The sequence below is a fragment of the Mandrillus leucophaeus genome, unplaced genomic scaffold, assembly GCF_000951045.1.
Source record: "Mandrillus leucophaeus isolate KB7577 unplaced genomic scaffold, Mleu.le_1.0 Scaffold1106, whole genome shotgun sequence".
NCBI lineage: Eukaryota > Metazoa > Chordata > Mammalia > Primates > Cercopithecidae > Mandrillus > Mandrillus leucophaeus.
The window spans coordinates 42,859-59,187 of record NW_012099277.1 but is presented as its reverse complement, the minus strand read 5'-3'; the positions used below and the strand labels follow the sequence as shown (position 1 = coordinate 59,187).

The 16,329-nt window shown below is 32.7% G+C and overlaps 1 protein-coding gene across 1 annotated transcript in view; it reads right to left on the bottom strand.

Annotated features, from left to right (window-relative positions):
* The window catches only part of VWDE (von Willebrand factor D and EGF domains), an 88,755-nt gene that overhangs the window by 45,093 nt on the left and 27,333 nt on the right, over positions 1–16,329 (bottom strand). Inside the window, exons 4-10 of the mRNA XM_011992539.1 lie at positions 12,395–12,460; positions 9,357–9,604; positions 8,394–8,483; positions 6,690–6,834; positions 3,936–4,153; positions 3,620–3,693; positions 1,914–2,184 (exon numbers count right to left, since the gene is read on the bottom strand). Coding sequence (XP_011847929.1) covers positions 1,914–2,184; positions 3,620–3,693; positions 3,936–4,153; positions 6,690–6,834; positions 8,394–8,483; positions 9,357–9,604; positions 12,395–12,460 — 1,112 coding nt within the window. The remainder of the gene's footprint in view (positions 1–1,913; positions 2,185–3,619; positions 3,694–3,935; positions 4,154–6,689; positions 6,835–8,393; positions 8,484–9,356; positions 9,605–12,394; positions 12,461–16,329) is intronic.

Sequence of the window (16,329 nt, the reverse complement as noted above, 5' to 3'; positions counted from 1 at the left end):
CTTCTTTCTTTAAATAATTTAAACTAAAATGAGATAATTTATATAATTAATACATTACAGATATTGAGGAAGATGTTTACCAAGTAATGTTTCTGATAATAATTATTTAATACAGAATTAGATTGACAAGTAATTAATTTACACAGATGAATATAATTTTAGAGGAGTACATGTGCCTACAGCTAATTATCATTCTCTAGCTGCCAGTAGACAAACAGAATCAGAAGCTAAATTATAACTAGAAGGTAGCTTGAGGAGTTGGCAATCTGAGCAAGGAGAGTTTGCTGAATGACCCTAGTAGCCTGTGAAATCTAACTGTGAACCACCTCTCCCATCACAGGAATATCACCTCTTCCAGACCGGCCACTTTGATGTACTGTATACGTGGAGAAGCTATCTCTTCTAAAATCACTGAAGATACACCACTGTGTTTGCTCTTCTGGTTGTTTTTCCCCTTTCAATTTTCTTAAAATTTAAAAATAGCTCTTTTTTCTCTTTTTACAAAAATGGTCTGCGCTAGTTACATTAAATTATTTAAAAAACAGACAAATTTTACATTCCAAACCAACTTAAGGTAGCTAAAATTAAGATTTTGATGCAAATTCTTCAAAAGCCTCTTTCATATTTTGGGCATATCTTTGCCTGTCAATAAACCTACTCACCTACTCCATCATTTTCATGACTACAAAGTGTTCTACTATATGACATCACTGTATTTAGAGTTTTAGTTAAACCTGTTTATTGATCACTACTTAACCATAACTTTTTCCTCTTATAAGGAAAGATACAATAAACATCACTGGGGGTATGCACATCCTTAACTATTATTTTACAATAAATTTCCTGGAGTAAAATTTCTTGGCAAAATAGCACACATAGGTGCAGGTTATATATGATATATATGTTCCCTGGAAAGACTGTTACTAAATGTACTATCTCTACTCTTCTTGATATTGTATGAGAGATGTTCAATCTTTATTTATTTATTCATCTATTTGACTTCTAATAAGGTTAAATTTTTCGTATTTTTATTGGTTTTTGTACTTTTGAACATATCAGTTTTATTTCTTTTGTGAAAAGGTTTTTTATATTATTTGCTCATTTTAATCAGAATGCTGATTATACATTAGTGATGCATGAGTTTTTTCTATCTGACCTATGTTTTATATGTAGCAAATATTTTCCCAATTTTTGATTTGCATTTTGGTTTTCAGTGATGGAATTCGAATACATAATGTATTTTCAAAAATGATTTTTCACTTCAGTAAATATTATACAAACATAAACTTAAATTTTTAATGCTTTTATTTAAATTTAAATTTCACTGACTTGGAATTACTTGTTTGAAAGATGAGTGGAAAGTGGCTATGACCTGAAAATACAAATAGTTTTCTCACAGATATGAAGTATAATCTTTAAAAAAATATTAGCTTGCCAGGAGTAAAGGAAAAAGAATTAAAAATATTAGTGAATATATAAGCTTAGGTTTGTTTCCTGACTTCATATTCTATTACACTTATCTACCAGCCCATTCCTTAGGTAGTACTACACAATATTCATTTCAAAAACTGGTTAATTATTCCTAAATATTCATTCTTAATTATGTCTGTCATCTCTGTCTAATATACTACTTATTACACATTGTCAAAAATAATTTTATTAAGTAATCCACCAAGTTGTCATACTAAAATCTTAAATATGGCAGTTTAAATTTTACATGATTTTAACTATGTTGTGTGTATTTGTGTGTGGTAAGTGAAAAGAAAAGTATTCCCTCTAAGATGATGGTTAATATAAATGCTATTTTGTTAAACAAACTAATGTTGAAAAATGATAGCTCCTAATTTAATAGAGATGTTTATCTGAAAGGAGAGAAAGGAAAAATACTTTTAATGTTAAAGAATCATACATACTGTGACTTTTCTTCCTAAGTAAGATTCACTTATCTTGATATTCCTGGTTACATCTTGGCTTTTTACAAATAAATATGGTTGTGATTCACGTAGCTGACCACTGCACATATCAAAAGTGACTATATCACCTCCTTCATGGGCAACAAACCCACAATTACATGACACTGGATAGTGAAGACTTCCGCAGTCCCACTGACGTACATGGACTTCAAAATCACGTGACATACTCTTATAAAGCACAAATGTTCCAGTCTTGAAATTATCATATACCCTATCATTAACAAAAGGCAATTGCATTAAAAAATCGTGTAAAATATCACAGTAGTATGTTATTGATTTGCAATAGCTTTATGTATCATGAGCATTTTGTTGTGTGCACTGAAGGAAACAAAGTAGCTGTAAACGCCTCAATCTCTCCCACTACTCCTTTCTTCCCTTTCACCACTCCAGTCAAGCTGCTCTCCTTGAGCAGGGCAGGCCGGCTCAATGGTCTTCTCGCCATATGTGTACCCACGTGACTATCTCCCTTATCTTTGAGTACTTGTTAAATGTCACCCTCACCAAATGGCTTTTCATAACCACTCTATTGTAATATAAATTGCAACCCCTCTTTTCAGCCTTCCCTTTCCACCCAATTTAGTTTTCTTCACAGCAAGTATCTTCCTCAGACACACTTTGTATTTTACTTATTAAATGTGTTTCTATCTCTCTTCACCTTTGCAAAGGCCAGCTCCATGAGGATAGAGAATGTTCGTTTTGTTCAATACTCCCAGTCCTTAGAACTTGGCTTTTCACCTACTTGTTGCATAATTAATCTTGTTGAATTGTCAGAATAAATTCATCACTACTACGCTTTCTTGAGGTTTTTCCACTAAAATGTCTAAGCCTTTACTTATAGCCATAAAAGATTCTTGCCTGTGAGATCAGTTCCTTCAGGTTCTTAACACCTGTTGACACCATTGGAGAACAATTTTTTTATAGAACAGTTTCTACATATTGAATAATTTTACTGACAATGATCATATTACACTTTTTTAGGCAAACCACAAACCATCTTGCATCATGAAAAAAATGTTGATGCAACACTAAGACATTCTTATCATTTTCCTTACAGACATCTCAGAATTATGAATCTCCCAGAAGAATATAACTGAGTTTAAATCTTTCTATGCAGATATTAATAACAAAATAGTTTAGATTACTTTTTGGTCTTTTTCCCATTTTACTTTAAATTCCAGAGGCAAATATCCAGGTATCTATAATAGTTATAATAGTTTTTTCGTGAATATTCTTGTCAAGGCTTAGGAGTAATTAGTTTTAAAAATAATTCTAATATGTTTAATTATTTTGCCTAAACTTAAACATTGTTTTAGTATCATATGGAAATGTTCTAAACATCTTTAGAGCAAATAATTTAATCATTATTAAAAATTTAAAAAGCGTCTAGCAAAAAAGATTCTCTGCATTTGTAATAATATTTACTTTTACAAGTTCAGCCTTGCAAATAATGGATGTTTTTTACTAAGAATTAGATTTTAAGGCAAAAAAATCTACATAAACTAGTATCTTGAAACAAGTCAGTAATGCCTTTCTGTCTAATTTCAGTGACTAGAACTAAAAAATTATAAAAAAATATGCTGTTTAAAATAAAACAACAAAATCAAAGCAAACAAAACTACTAAAAGAAGAAACTTTCAGGAAATTACCTGCCATCAAATGTAATTATATGTGGGTCAGTAAATGAATAGCAGTAAGCAGTTGGGACATCCTTTACTTTGATCTTAAAAGCAAAGATATTTTTGGTAAATATCATCATTAATTATACTTAGTGATACATAAAAAATTGCTTAGCAATCTCAACAAATTTTTAAGTATTGTTTTTATCAAAATTATTAAAATTGAATCATTTAAAAACTAATTTACCAAAAAATGTTTTACATAAAAAGTTTATAAGACATAATGATAAAATGCACATTTCTTCTTAAAGCTTCAATTGCAATAATAGTTTTGTAATTTGTAAACCTGGATGCTGTCTGGAATGTAGTTGTTCCACAGAAAATCCTCATTAACTATTGGTTGCACTACAATGTTTGTAACTCTATCTCCATCTCGAGAAAAATCTGTGACAGCAGTGTAGTACACAAAAGTGTGGCTACAGGTTCCATTAGCACAGGAAGATGTCTGGTGAAGGTCCACATGACAGGAAGACAGTGCCAAATTTAAGCCTAGGTGCTCTCTACCTATATAATGAAAAAATAGGTTTAAAAATTTCCAAGAGAATATACTAACCAAAGCATGTAATAAATTAATTAACATGAAGCACTGAATTGAAAGATTATTCTCAAATTATTTTCTCTTTCTTAAAGCATATTCCAAATTTTGTCTAAATTAAGTCAAAGCTATTGAACTTACCTGATTTTCACAAAGAATTAATCAACTATAATGTATACATATGTACACATAAATACATATTACGATTTTCAATTAGGTTATAAACCTGTATGCAACTGAAGGAAATTCAAAAAGAATAAATAACATTTATTCTTTTACATATTACATATATTACAATATTATATATACTAATATGATTTTTTCTAAGATTTGCACCTTGGGCCCAGATACTTCTGCAATATTTCTTAGCATTATGTGTTTATGTTCCATCCATTGTTGAATAGTAGCAATGGCTTTTAATTACTGATAAAGGGCTTATCATCTCAAAAAATAAAAAAATCAAAACAAATGAAGATGATCTCATAATGATAACAAGCTGTCTTCTTTCACCTCCCGAATGTCCCAATATATTCACAAGCTTGAGATGCTCCCTCACTTCGATAATAAAGAATAAAAGATAATTTGGAAAGGGAATTGTAGCAAAAAAAGAGAAAAGAACTGCAGGAATTTGTATAACTAAACAAAAAGAACAGATTTGCCTCCAAAATTGGCCAAAGAGGAATTATACTATCATATCCAATTAATGATTCCAAAGTCCTCCTAAGAATCAAAAAGGAAAAAAGTTGTTAAAAAATGTTCTATCTTCTTTTCTTCCATACAGATTTTTAAGGTATGAAATATGTTAATCAGATATAAGCACACTGAACTATTTTTTTAGAAATATATACTTTCCCCATGCACTAAAAAAAACCAGAAACATTCAAACTCTTAACCAACTCTCTAAGGTGAATACAGAATATTTCTAGCTTAGATACAGCCCATAACATCAATTCCCCAAGTCAACACATGAGGGGTTGTTCTCTTTAAGCCTGTGAATAGCAGCATAGTCTGTTTAGAAATACACTCAGACACCAACTGGTTCCCTGTGAAAGTAAAGATTTAATGCTACTGTACTTAAAGAGGACAAAATGAGGAGTATCCAGAATGAAATCCAGAATTTTTTCTTCAGAAAACAAAAGCCATTTTTAATTCTCAGAGAAAAAGAACAGGCACACAAACTTCTAAAATGTATAAATATTTTTAGGCTATTATTATATTATTTTAGCAATGCATGCTTTGTTGAAAGAATTGAAAGCATGAAAATATATTTTAAAGTACACCTGTAACTGAAGGAAATCTTTGACTGACATGATTTTGGAAAACATCAATTAACATCATCCTCTTTCTGTTCTCTCCATAAACTGTAGTAATATTTGCATAATATGCTTTTCAGAGCTAACTTGAAGTAGAATTGTGTCAAATAGTCCGAGAGAGGGTATAATTTAATATGTCTGGGCTGTAATTAAAAATATAGTGTTGCTCGTGGTGCTTCTGAAACCTGAGTGAGTAGGTGGGTATTATCTGAGCCTGTTTACTGTCAACAATCCTGAGATGACCTCTCTTAATTCCTCTATCTCTTTAGCCATCTCTTTTCTTGAGTGCATCATTCCAAATAACTCTCTCTCTCTCTCCTGGCTTTTTTAAATCCTCTTGTTTCTCTGATTTAATTATTTATAATATAGACATGAAGGTCTATAGATACCTTGTGTTTGGTATATTTACTAAAGACAATGTATGTTCTATGGTGAAAATGTATGTGGTATGCCGATGAAATTGTAATGTCTCTTAAAGGTTACATTTTAATTTATGTATCTGCAACTTGCTTTGATCTCTACATCAGAGGCTCAGTGGGAAAAAGAACATAGTCAAGCCAATCACGGCTATGCATGGTTTGTCCTCACATATTCTATCTTGTTATGTGGGAGGATTTCCTTACTCTACCCGTCGACACATATGTGGCCATGTATCACAGCATCCATACAATTAGTAATTGAAATAGAAGAATTTTAAGACACGAGATCCCAAACATAAATGTACATTAGGGAGAGAAGCTTGAAGGATGCATTATGAGATCTATATTTCATAAGCTTGAACTTTTAATGTAACTTATCAAATGTCCCTCATTGGGGATTATTTGAAAAATCTTAAAGAGCAGTTTCCCCTGGATTTCTGTAAACCAAGCAAAGAGAAGAATAAACAGGAGACTGAGAAAAAAATAGGAGAAAAAAGAGGAGTGAGAGGAGAAAGATGACAATGAAGAGGAGATTATTCGCGATTCTTTTTTTTTTTTTTTTTAAATGTATGCTTTCAGCCAAGAAGAAGAAATGCGAATTGCTTTGGCAATCATCAATTTGGCCCAGTATTAGTAATATGATTGGGCTACAATTTGAGGTCAACATGCAACATGATTTATTATATGAGTACACTCCAGTGACTTTTCCTACAGGAAAGAAAGCATTTTTGTTTGCAATCTAATAATAAGATTAAATAAAGTTACTATATTACCTTGATCAATAGTTTGCAGTTTTAATGAGATTTTGCATTCTTGATCAAGCTCACTAAATTCAGAACAAATAATAGGAATTGTGCTTTCTATCCTCAGGTAGTATTCTTTCCCATCCTCTGATATAGTGCTCAATTCAGGCTGTAGCTGGTATGAGAAAATATGTAGAAAAATTATGTTAAAATATAATTTATTTCTAAGGCACAATTTTGAAAGGGCATTTTTCTCAACAGCACATATTTTGCTAAATGAGCTGGTAATAACTTAAGCCCTACAATGTTTTAACTAAGCAAGACCATTAAAATCAAACCTACGAAAATACAAGCAGCACGCACAGGAGTACATGGAGCTGCTGCACTACTCTGAGTTTGACTCACTTTGGTTCCCCAACACATTTGGCAAATCGTATCCAAGCCTGCTTCAATGATTCTGGTTCTATGGTGAACACTGGAAAGTGAAGATGAAAGAAATATTTCTGTTTTCTCCCATTTTATTGCTAATGTTTACTGACACACCAACAGAAGACTCTGTTTTTCCTTAAGGATTAATACTCACTATCTCAATTAGAAACTTAAGTACTTTTAATACATCAATCAAATTATTGTTGTCACTTGAAATATCTCAACACTTAGCCTATTTCTCAGCATCTGATTTCCAGAGTTGGACTTCCTGAGAACTGTTGCAACCCAGGATTGGCCCTATTCTCATTCACAGGCCAATCCTTTTTTGAGGCAGGAATATTTTCGTGCCGTCTCGAGTCTTGGCTAGCTCTCAAAACAGATGTTTCTTAGTACTGAATATTCTCCCTGTTAGCCTAATCAGAAACAGTACAAGGGTGGGGGTGCTGACCTTTGGCCCCTGACACTGTCTGCTGAATGCTAACCAATGTAAACTAAAATGTTCCTGTATTCCCAAGGCTTGACCTCTGCTTCCCCTCACACTGTAGTTATGCAATTCTGACAATGTGGTCCACTCTCCTCACTTCTTTTCCTGGTTCCTACTGTGTGTACATGGACTTTATTCATAAACAGGGTTTATCCTCGTTCTAAGTCCAATTGTCACAATTTTATCATTTATCTCATCTTGTCGTTGAACTAGAAATGAATCTAGGTCAAACTCGAGTCCTGTGTGTGAGACCTTCCAGGTTCACAGTGCTTGCCTGCCTTTTGATATTGCCCCCACATCTTCCACTGCTTATTAATTCCCTGTCACCTCTGCTCATCTGTTAGAATAGCTCTTCAGTTCTTGGGTCTGGTGCTACCAGCAACAACCAAATCTCCTTCTCTGTTTAGTTAGCTCAATCTTTGCAGTCCATAAAACTCATAGCTCTGGGTCAGTTCTACTCCAGTCAGAGACTCTGCTACTTGGCCTGGGATCTGTCTTCCAAAATGCATGATAACTAAATATCACTAGGCTAACTTTAGTTACGTGATGGAATGAATTAGAAGACCAGACTTTTTGCTTTACTCTAATTTGAGATATTTCTTTAAAAATTGAAAGTACATCTCAACTTTAGTTAACAGGACCCCTCAAACTTTGTTGTCCATTAGAATAATTCGGGCTTTTCTTCAAATACAGGGACTCATGGGTCTCAATATTCTGATTCAGTCTGTGATGAGGTACAGAAACCAGCACGGACAGATTACAGTTTGGGAAACATAGTTCCAGAGGAATAATCTTTCTGATGCATCCCCACTGCTACGTACCTTAATGCCTGCAAAAAATTCTTGGCTTTCTATGGCTATACTTTGTACATGTGGATTATCCAAGAAAAAGACAGAAGCGCTACAGAATATCTAGGGATATAATGAAAAAATAATCACTTAGCAATTCAATTTTGGAGAAAACATGTGTAAATTATCATTTTTAAAATTCTAATTTTAATTCTTCGTAGATAGTATATAGAGGTAATAAGAGAATTAAATAATTTAAAAGCTTACTTGATATTTGAGAAAAATCCCATCATTACAAAATATTACTTATTCAAACCTCAATAAAAAGTATAGCAGGCTTTTTATTTAGGATGTTTTAAAAAGTACTTAAGGGCGGGCACAGTGGCTCATGCCTGTAATCCCAGCACTTTGGGAGACCGAGGAGTGCAGATCATGAGGTCAAGAGATCAAGACCATCTGACCAACATAATGAAACCTCATCTCTACTAAAAATACAAAAATTAGCCGGGCATTGTGGCACACGCCTGTAGTCCCAGCAACTCAGGAGGCTGAGGCAGGAGAATCGCTTGAACCTGGGAGGCAGAGGTTGCAGTGAATCAAGATCACGCCACTGCACTCCAGTCTGGTAACAGAGCGAGACTCCATCTCAATAAAAAAGAAAAGTACTTAAAAAGTGATATTATCATTTAAAAAATTAAAACTTTTTTTCTAGAATAAATGTATATAATTTTAAAACCTGAGAGAGACATATATGTATAAGGATTAATCAATAATCAGCAAATTACTAAAATGATATATTCATATACAGTCACTAAGATCACTGACTCATCCAGTTGACACTAGAATTAGCACAACTGCAAGGAAAAAAACAAACAAAAAAAATGTTAGTGCTTTATACTCTGGGGACAAAATCTATTTTTAGGATATGATGTTTAAAAATTGTGTTTGAAAATCAGCATATTTATGAAAATAAAATCCAACTGTTTTTTAACATACCCTGTCTCCAAGTCTGAGATTTATGCCATCAAGTTCTAAAAGAGAGCATGCCTGAACTGTGGTCTCTTGTTTCAGCTCCTCTTTGACTTCTTGAGAAGAAAGCCTAGACCAAGCTATGTGAAATCCCACGGAGTTGTTTGTAGAGGGAACATCAAAAGAACACCTACAGAAAAGCCTGGACTCAATCAACTCCACCAGAACCTCTGGCCTTCCTGCAGGTGGAGGTGGCAATGAGACAGTCAGCTGACCTGGGGAGAAAATGCATAACTTGTAACTGGGAATCTTAGACAATGGAGACTGGCTTATGGAAAAAGCACTCAAAGACTGTAACTCTGGGCTTCATCTTAAGAAAAAGCAAACTAAATTTAGAAAAATGATTATTTCTAACAATCAACAAAGTAATACATTCATATTCTGACCCATAATCACACAAATATTGATAGCCAAGCAACTTAGGAGCTCAAGCTTATATTAATGCAGGCTGAATATCTGCCTTTGAAAAGTCGAGCTCTTGAAAAGAAATTTGTGTTATTTGAAGCAATTATCTTTTCTAAAAGATAGAACAAACAAAATTAAGGTTCAGTAAATTATAATTCCTTGTTATAATGAGAAATAGTCACAAGAATGTACAATAAAATGACTTTCTCTTTTATAGTTTTCTCTTATAACTCAACTCATCATTACTCTGGGCTGAAAGAGTTGTTCATTGCAGAGGTGATTATACTATCTTAGTGAAATATCTTAATCCTTTCATTTTTCTGAGGTTAAAGAAATTTGAAGTTTCCTCTAGGAACTCACAGGAAGATTCTATATAGTTTTCAACTCTGGGCATTTGCAAAATCAAATCTGCGGATCTGAAAGTTTTCTGGATATGTTTTTTGTTTAGTTTTGTTCTGTTTTAGAAAGGAGAAAAATATTTGAGTGGTAAATTTGTAAAAGATTTTAAAATGTTCTAAAATGTATAATTTTTCTATTTTATAAATATGCTAATTTTAGGACAATCACAAAATAATCTTTCAGCCTTGCCATGTAGATTTTGGAAAATTCTGGAAAGACTTTAAAATCTTTTCTGTGGAGAAAATGTACTTTTAGATATTTTACAGTGTTATTTTGTTATAGTCCCAATGACAAATGAATTATTTTCAAATTTATCTAGTAAATGAATATTTTACTAAACATTTTAAACATTAGACCAAAGCAATATATTCAAACTTGAAGGAAATAACACAATATTTTTGAAAATATATTTGATCTTTAAATATCTTATAGCTAAGTAAAAAGTTATCCTTAAATATACTAGGAAAAGGACATTTATTTTAAAACAGGGAAAAGCTATGTATGGAAATGATTATTAAGAATAAGAGAAGACAAATGACTGAAAAAAATAATTCATGACAATTAAAATGTTTGAATCAACACTTTAAATAGAGAACTATCTGGGCAGATTGATCATTGCTTTCAACAGTATAGATCAAAGAAAATTTGTTATATTTAAAGGAAAAGGTTTAGAAACAACAAATAAATTATTTCTGCTTAGAAAATAAAAATTAGTATTCCTTTGTCAATTCTAATATTAGTATGTATTAAATATATTAATACATTTTCCATTTTATCATGAAGCTTTATCTATTGACTTTCGACTTAATACTTTTATTTAGTGTTGCTTCCTCAAACTGTGTACAATTTATATAGCAGAGTTTTTTTAATTAATTGCATAAATGTTCTAAAGAGCATAAGTAGGTGAAATTTATTATTTATTCAAGAGGAAAATGTGATTTTGCTATAATACATATATATTGTAAAGAGAATTTACATCTATTATGCAGAGTAGTCAAATAATTACATTTTATATTTAATGCTGCTATTACGAATACTGTTTTATTACTTTATGAACTCAAATCACAGGGCTTAATTAAACTGACCTCCACATACGATAATAGGTTGTCAAAATATACAGAAAAAAGGGGCTAGAAAAACCATTTGGAATAGGGCATGAAATAGAGCATAAAAAATCAATTCAGAGTGATAAATTTTGAGTATTATTATAAAACTCTTTATAAAATACCAAGCATAATAATTTCTAGGCCTGATATTTGAACATCATATGATCTATCCTGATTTATTTTATGTATTTATGGCTTGTTCCACCATATAAAACACCTCTGTTAATTAAATTAATTATATCTCAACAGTCTCTCATGCATTTCAAATATCATATTTAGCTAACAGAAAATATGATAAGGCTAATAATCCCATAAAAGGTTAATATTTCAATAAATAATTTCAATTTCTGCCCATAATGTAGGTAGATGACATACATTTTATCACTTAGATAATGTACTTAATTTATTTTAAGGCATATTATAGTAAGAGGATTTCTTAATACTTGAAAAACCTTTAAGACATTTAAAAAATAGAAAATAAAAGTTATATATTGAAAGGAAGAGAAAAATTTTGATCACTATTAACATCATTGATGTTTATCTTTCAAGATTTATTTGACACAAATACAATCGTTCCCTTAAAAAAAAAAAAGGTACTGTTGTATTGTATAATGTACTTCTATATTTTAATGGTGTTTGCAAAATATTTTATCAGTGTTTATGTATCAGAAATATTGAATCAATCAGCCAATCAGCAGTTACTGGATGTTTGCAGGTTTTTAAAAACATTATTAGACAAATTCTGTTACAAATATTGTGCTCGCACACTTCCCTAAATAGTTCTCTAAGACATATTTTTGAAAGTAGAATTTTTAGGTACAAACACATATGGAGTTTTAAGAATGTTGATATGAACTGCCAAATTTTCTTATGAAAGATTCTACTAATACACACACATTTGTCTAACTGTACCTCTGCCAACTCGAGGACTACTTCTTAAAGGCACAATAAAGTTATTTTTATTTTTGATAACTACCAGACTTTGGTTATGTCAAATATCAGTATAATTCAACATCCAAAGCTGCAGAATATAATTATCTGTTGAAATAGTCTAGTTTCTAAAAGCATTATTAAAAAGCAAAATATGATACTTACGAACACAATCACCTCCTATTTCAGTTTCATCAGAGCCACATGGGTGTAATTGTGCATCAGAAATAGCTGCCAATGGTTAAGGTTTGTATAATTATTCAGCTGGGCATGAAGATATAAATCTACATATATCCAAGGTGACAATTTATTGGAGGATGTTTCAATACAGACTAAGATTTTCGTAATTCTTCTCTTATTTCATAACACATTTTTTCCTTTTAAGGGTGAGATCAAATGGAAAGATAAGGAATCATATCTCAAAACAATCAAAGCTTTAATATCTTATTTTCTAAGTATGAATCTGCATTTTTAAATAATGAAACACTGACAATATCAAATGCTGGCAAAGATGTGGAGCAGCATGTGCTGGTGAGAATGCAAAATGGTACAGCTATTTTGGAGAACAGTTTAGTAGTTTCTTACAAAACTAAACATATTTTTACCATACGCCACAGAAATCATGCTCCTCTATGTTTACCCAAAGGAGCTGAAAACTTATTTCCATACAAAAACCTGCATATGGAAGTTTATAGCAACTTTATTCACAATTGCCCAAACTTGGAAGCAACCATGATGTTCTTCAGTAGGTAGATGGATATGCTGTTGTACATATAGACAGCATGGACTATTATTCAGCCTTACAAAGAATTGAGCTATCAAGCCACAAAAAGACATGTAGGAAACTTAAATGAATATTAAGTGAAAGAAGCTAATCTGAAAAGGCTACCTACTAAGTGATTCCAACTATTTAAAATCCAGGAAAAGACCACACTATGGAGACAGTAAAAAGAGATGTGGTTGTCTGGGGTTGAGCAAAGGGAGGAATGAACAGGCAGAGCATAGGGAATTTTTAGGGTAGTGAAACTAGTCTGTAGGTCACTATAATAGTGGATACATGTTATGAAAAATTTGTTCAAACCCATAGAATTTTGTTAGTTTGTTTGTTTTTTGTTTTTGAGACGGAGTCTCGCTCTGTCACCCAGGCTGCAGTGCAGTGGCGCCATCTTGGCTCACTGCAAGCTCTGCCTCCCGGGTTCACACCATTCTCCTGCCTCAGCCTCCTGAGTAGCTGGGACTACAGGCGCCCGCCACCACGCCCGGCTAATTTTTTTTTTTTTTTTTTTTTTTTTTTTTTTTGTATTTTTAGTAGAGACGAGGTTTCACCTTGTTAGCTAGGATGGTCTCGATCTCCTGACCTCGTGATCCAACCGCCTCGGCCTCCCAAAATGCTGGGATTACAGGCATGAGCCACCGCGCCCAGCCCAGACCCATAGAATTTACAACACCAAGAGTGAATCTTAATGTAAACTATAGACTAGGTGATAATGGTGTGTCAATGTAGGTCATCAATTATAACAAATGTAGCACTCTGGTGGGGGACGTGGACAATGGGGATGGAGGACTATGCATGTGGGGGATTTACAGGGTATATGTGAAATCTAAAATAATAGTGAAACACACTATAATCTCCAGAAACGTATACTACAGTTGGTTTTATGCCAGTTCCTTGGTAATTGATTCCCCTATACTCGTTTACAGGATTACACCACCAATGAGCCAAGGACAGAGGTGGTAATACTTACAACCCAATGTGCTGAATACAGTTAATTGATACAAGAGCAACTATCTAAACAAAGGTAGACTCATCAGATTGCTTCTTGAAAGAATTTAGTATTTAAACTAAAAGACAAGAAGTTGGAAGCAGAGTCAAGTTAATGACGGAGCTCTATATGAATGTCTAGACTACTATTGTTGCTAATATCTGGAAGCTGACCTATTTCTCACACTTTCTGAGACTTTCCTACATAACTCTTCTTCAGATCCAATGACATATCCTAAAACCCTTAGATGTGATTATCTTTTATGTTATTTTCAGTTGTTTTCTTGTTATGTGCAAGCCAAACAGATTTGAAATAACCTTAACTACTAGACATGTACATGTATATATAAAAGAATGCCGTATTCCTATAAAACATGGGGCCAAAATACACTATTCTTGCTCAAGGACTCCCAAGAACTGTGCCTTATCTGTGTTTGGGGGGTTTATCATTTTTTCTTCTTTCTTCTATTTGCTTTTCCCAGATTGCTTTCATAGAATACAGCCAGCACCCTGGCTCAAATATTTAGTATTAGGATTAGACAATTAAGAATCTCTAGAAACATTAGTAAGGAAGAAAATAAACCATTTTGCTTAACACCTTCTGTTTCTTCCTGATTTAACCATACACCAATAATTAAACTATAATAAAGTAGTAGTTGTCAAGAAAGGAAGCAAACAAGTGGAAATCCAGTTTCAAAGCATGTAAAATGTGCAACATTTGATATCCTGTGCACAGTAGTGGAACACCGTTGGGCTGCACAACTAACTTGGGTTAGCACAATGAACATTGTAAAGAAAAGAGATGCCTGACCTGTGTCATGAAGCAGTAAAGATTTGTAAGAGATCCAAGCAGAGGGAGGAACAAGTATAAGATATGGAGAAGAGGACAGAGCAGAAAACTGCAATGATGAGACATCAATAACAGGTTGTAGAATATCCTGGTTGAGCATGTAAGCGTCCTGAGATCAACCTAGCTTTACTAGTCACTACCTGTGATGTTGGTCAAGTACCTGTTTTCTCTGAGCAATTCTTTTTGTCCATAGAATAGGGATATTTATTGCATGCATCCTATTCTGACACAATGGTCTCACCTACATCCTTCCAACATGCTAGAAAAACTCTTTCCTAGGGGTCTTTGCTCTTGCTTTACTCTGACATGATGGCTACGTGGCTTGCTTAACTTTGGGACTTTCCTTCTCTCTTTTTTAATAGCGTTATTGAGGTATAATTGATTGAACGTATTTAAAGTGTAATTAATGGCATGTTTTGACATATGAATACACCCACTAAAATCTAACAGTAATCAAGATAACATCACCTCCAGAAGCTTCTCTGTCCTTTTCTAATCCTTCTGCCTGCCACTCCTCCACATTTGTAGACAGCAACTTATCTGCTCTGTTATACAGTTTAGATTATATTTTCAAGAACTTTATATAAATATAATTGTACACTATGGACTTTATGTCTAGAAAATTTCATTCCTCATATATGTTTGAGATTCACCTATGTTTTTGGCTTATCAATAGTTTCTTCTTTTTTTCTTACAGTGAAGCCATCCTACAAATATAGTTCTTTCCCTTTTATTGAAAAAGTAGTATTTCATTGTACAGGCTTATCATAATTTGATTATCCAGTAACCCGTTGATAGATACTTGTGTTTTTTCCCAGGTTTTTCACTATTTTGAATACAGCTGCTTTGAACATTCATGTAGAAAACCTTTTAAAAACATTTGCATTCATTACTCTTGGCAAATATATAAGAATGGAATGGCTGTGTCATATGGAAGTATATGTTTACTCTTTAAGAAACTGCCAAATTATTTCTTAATGTTTGAATGTACCATTTTACACTTCCAGTAGTAGAATACAGCAATTCTGGTTGCTCCGTGGCCTTGCCATCTGTAGTATGGTCAATCTTTTTAAATTTTATATATAATGTAATGGTATCTCATTGTGGATATAAATCCATTTAACTCATGACTAATGATGTTAAGCATATTTTTATGTGCCCATTTTCCATTATTATGTCTTCTTTGGAGAAGTGTCTGCTCAAATCTTATTACAAAATTGTTTTCTCATTATTGGCTTTTGAGAGTTACTCATATATTTTGGATCCAATTCTTCATCAGATATATGAATTGCAAATATTTTTTCCCAAGCTATGGCTTCTCTCTTCATTTTCCTTCAGTGTCTTTCAATGAGCAGAAGAGTAGAATTTCACAATTTTGATCGAGTCCAATTTATATTTTCTAATGGATCACAATTTTAGTATTATATTTTTAAAATATTTGTCTAATCTAAGATCACAAATATTTTCACCTGAAAGTGAAAGTATTCT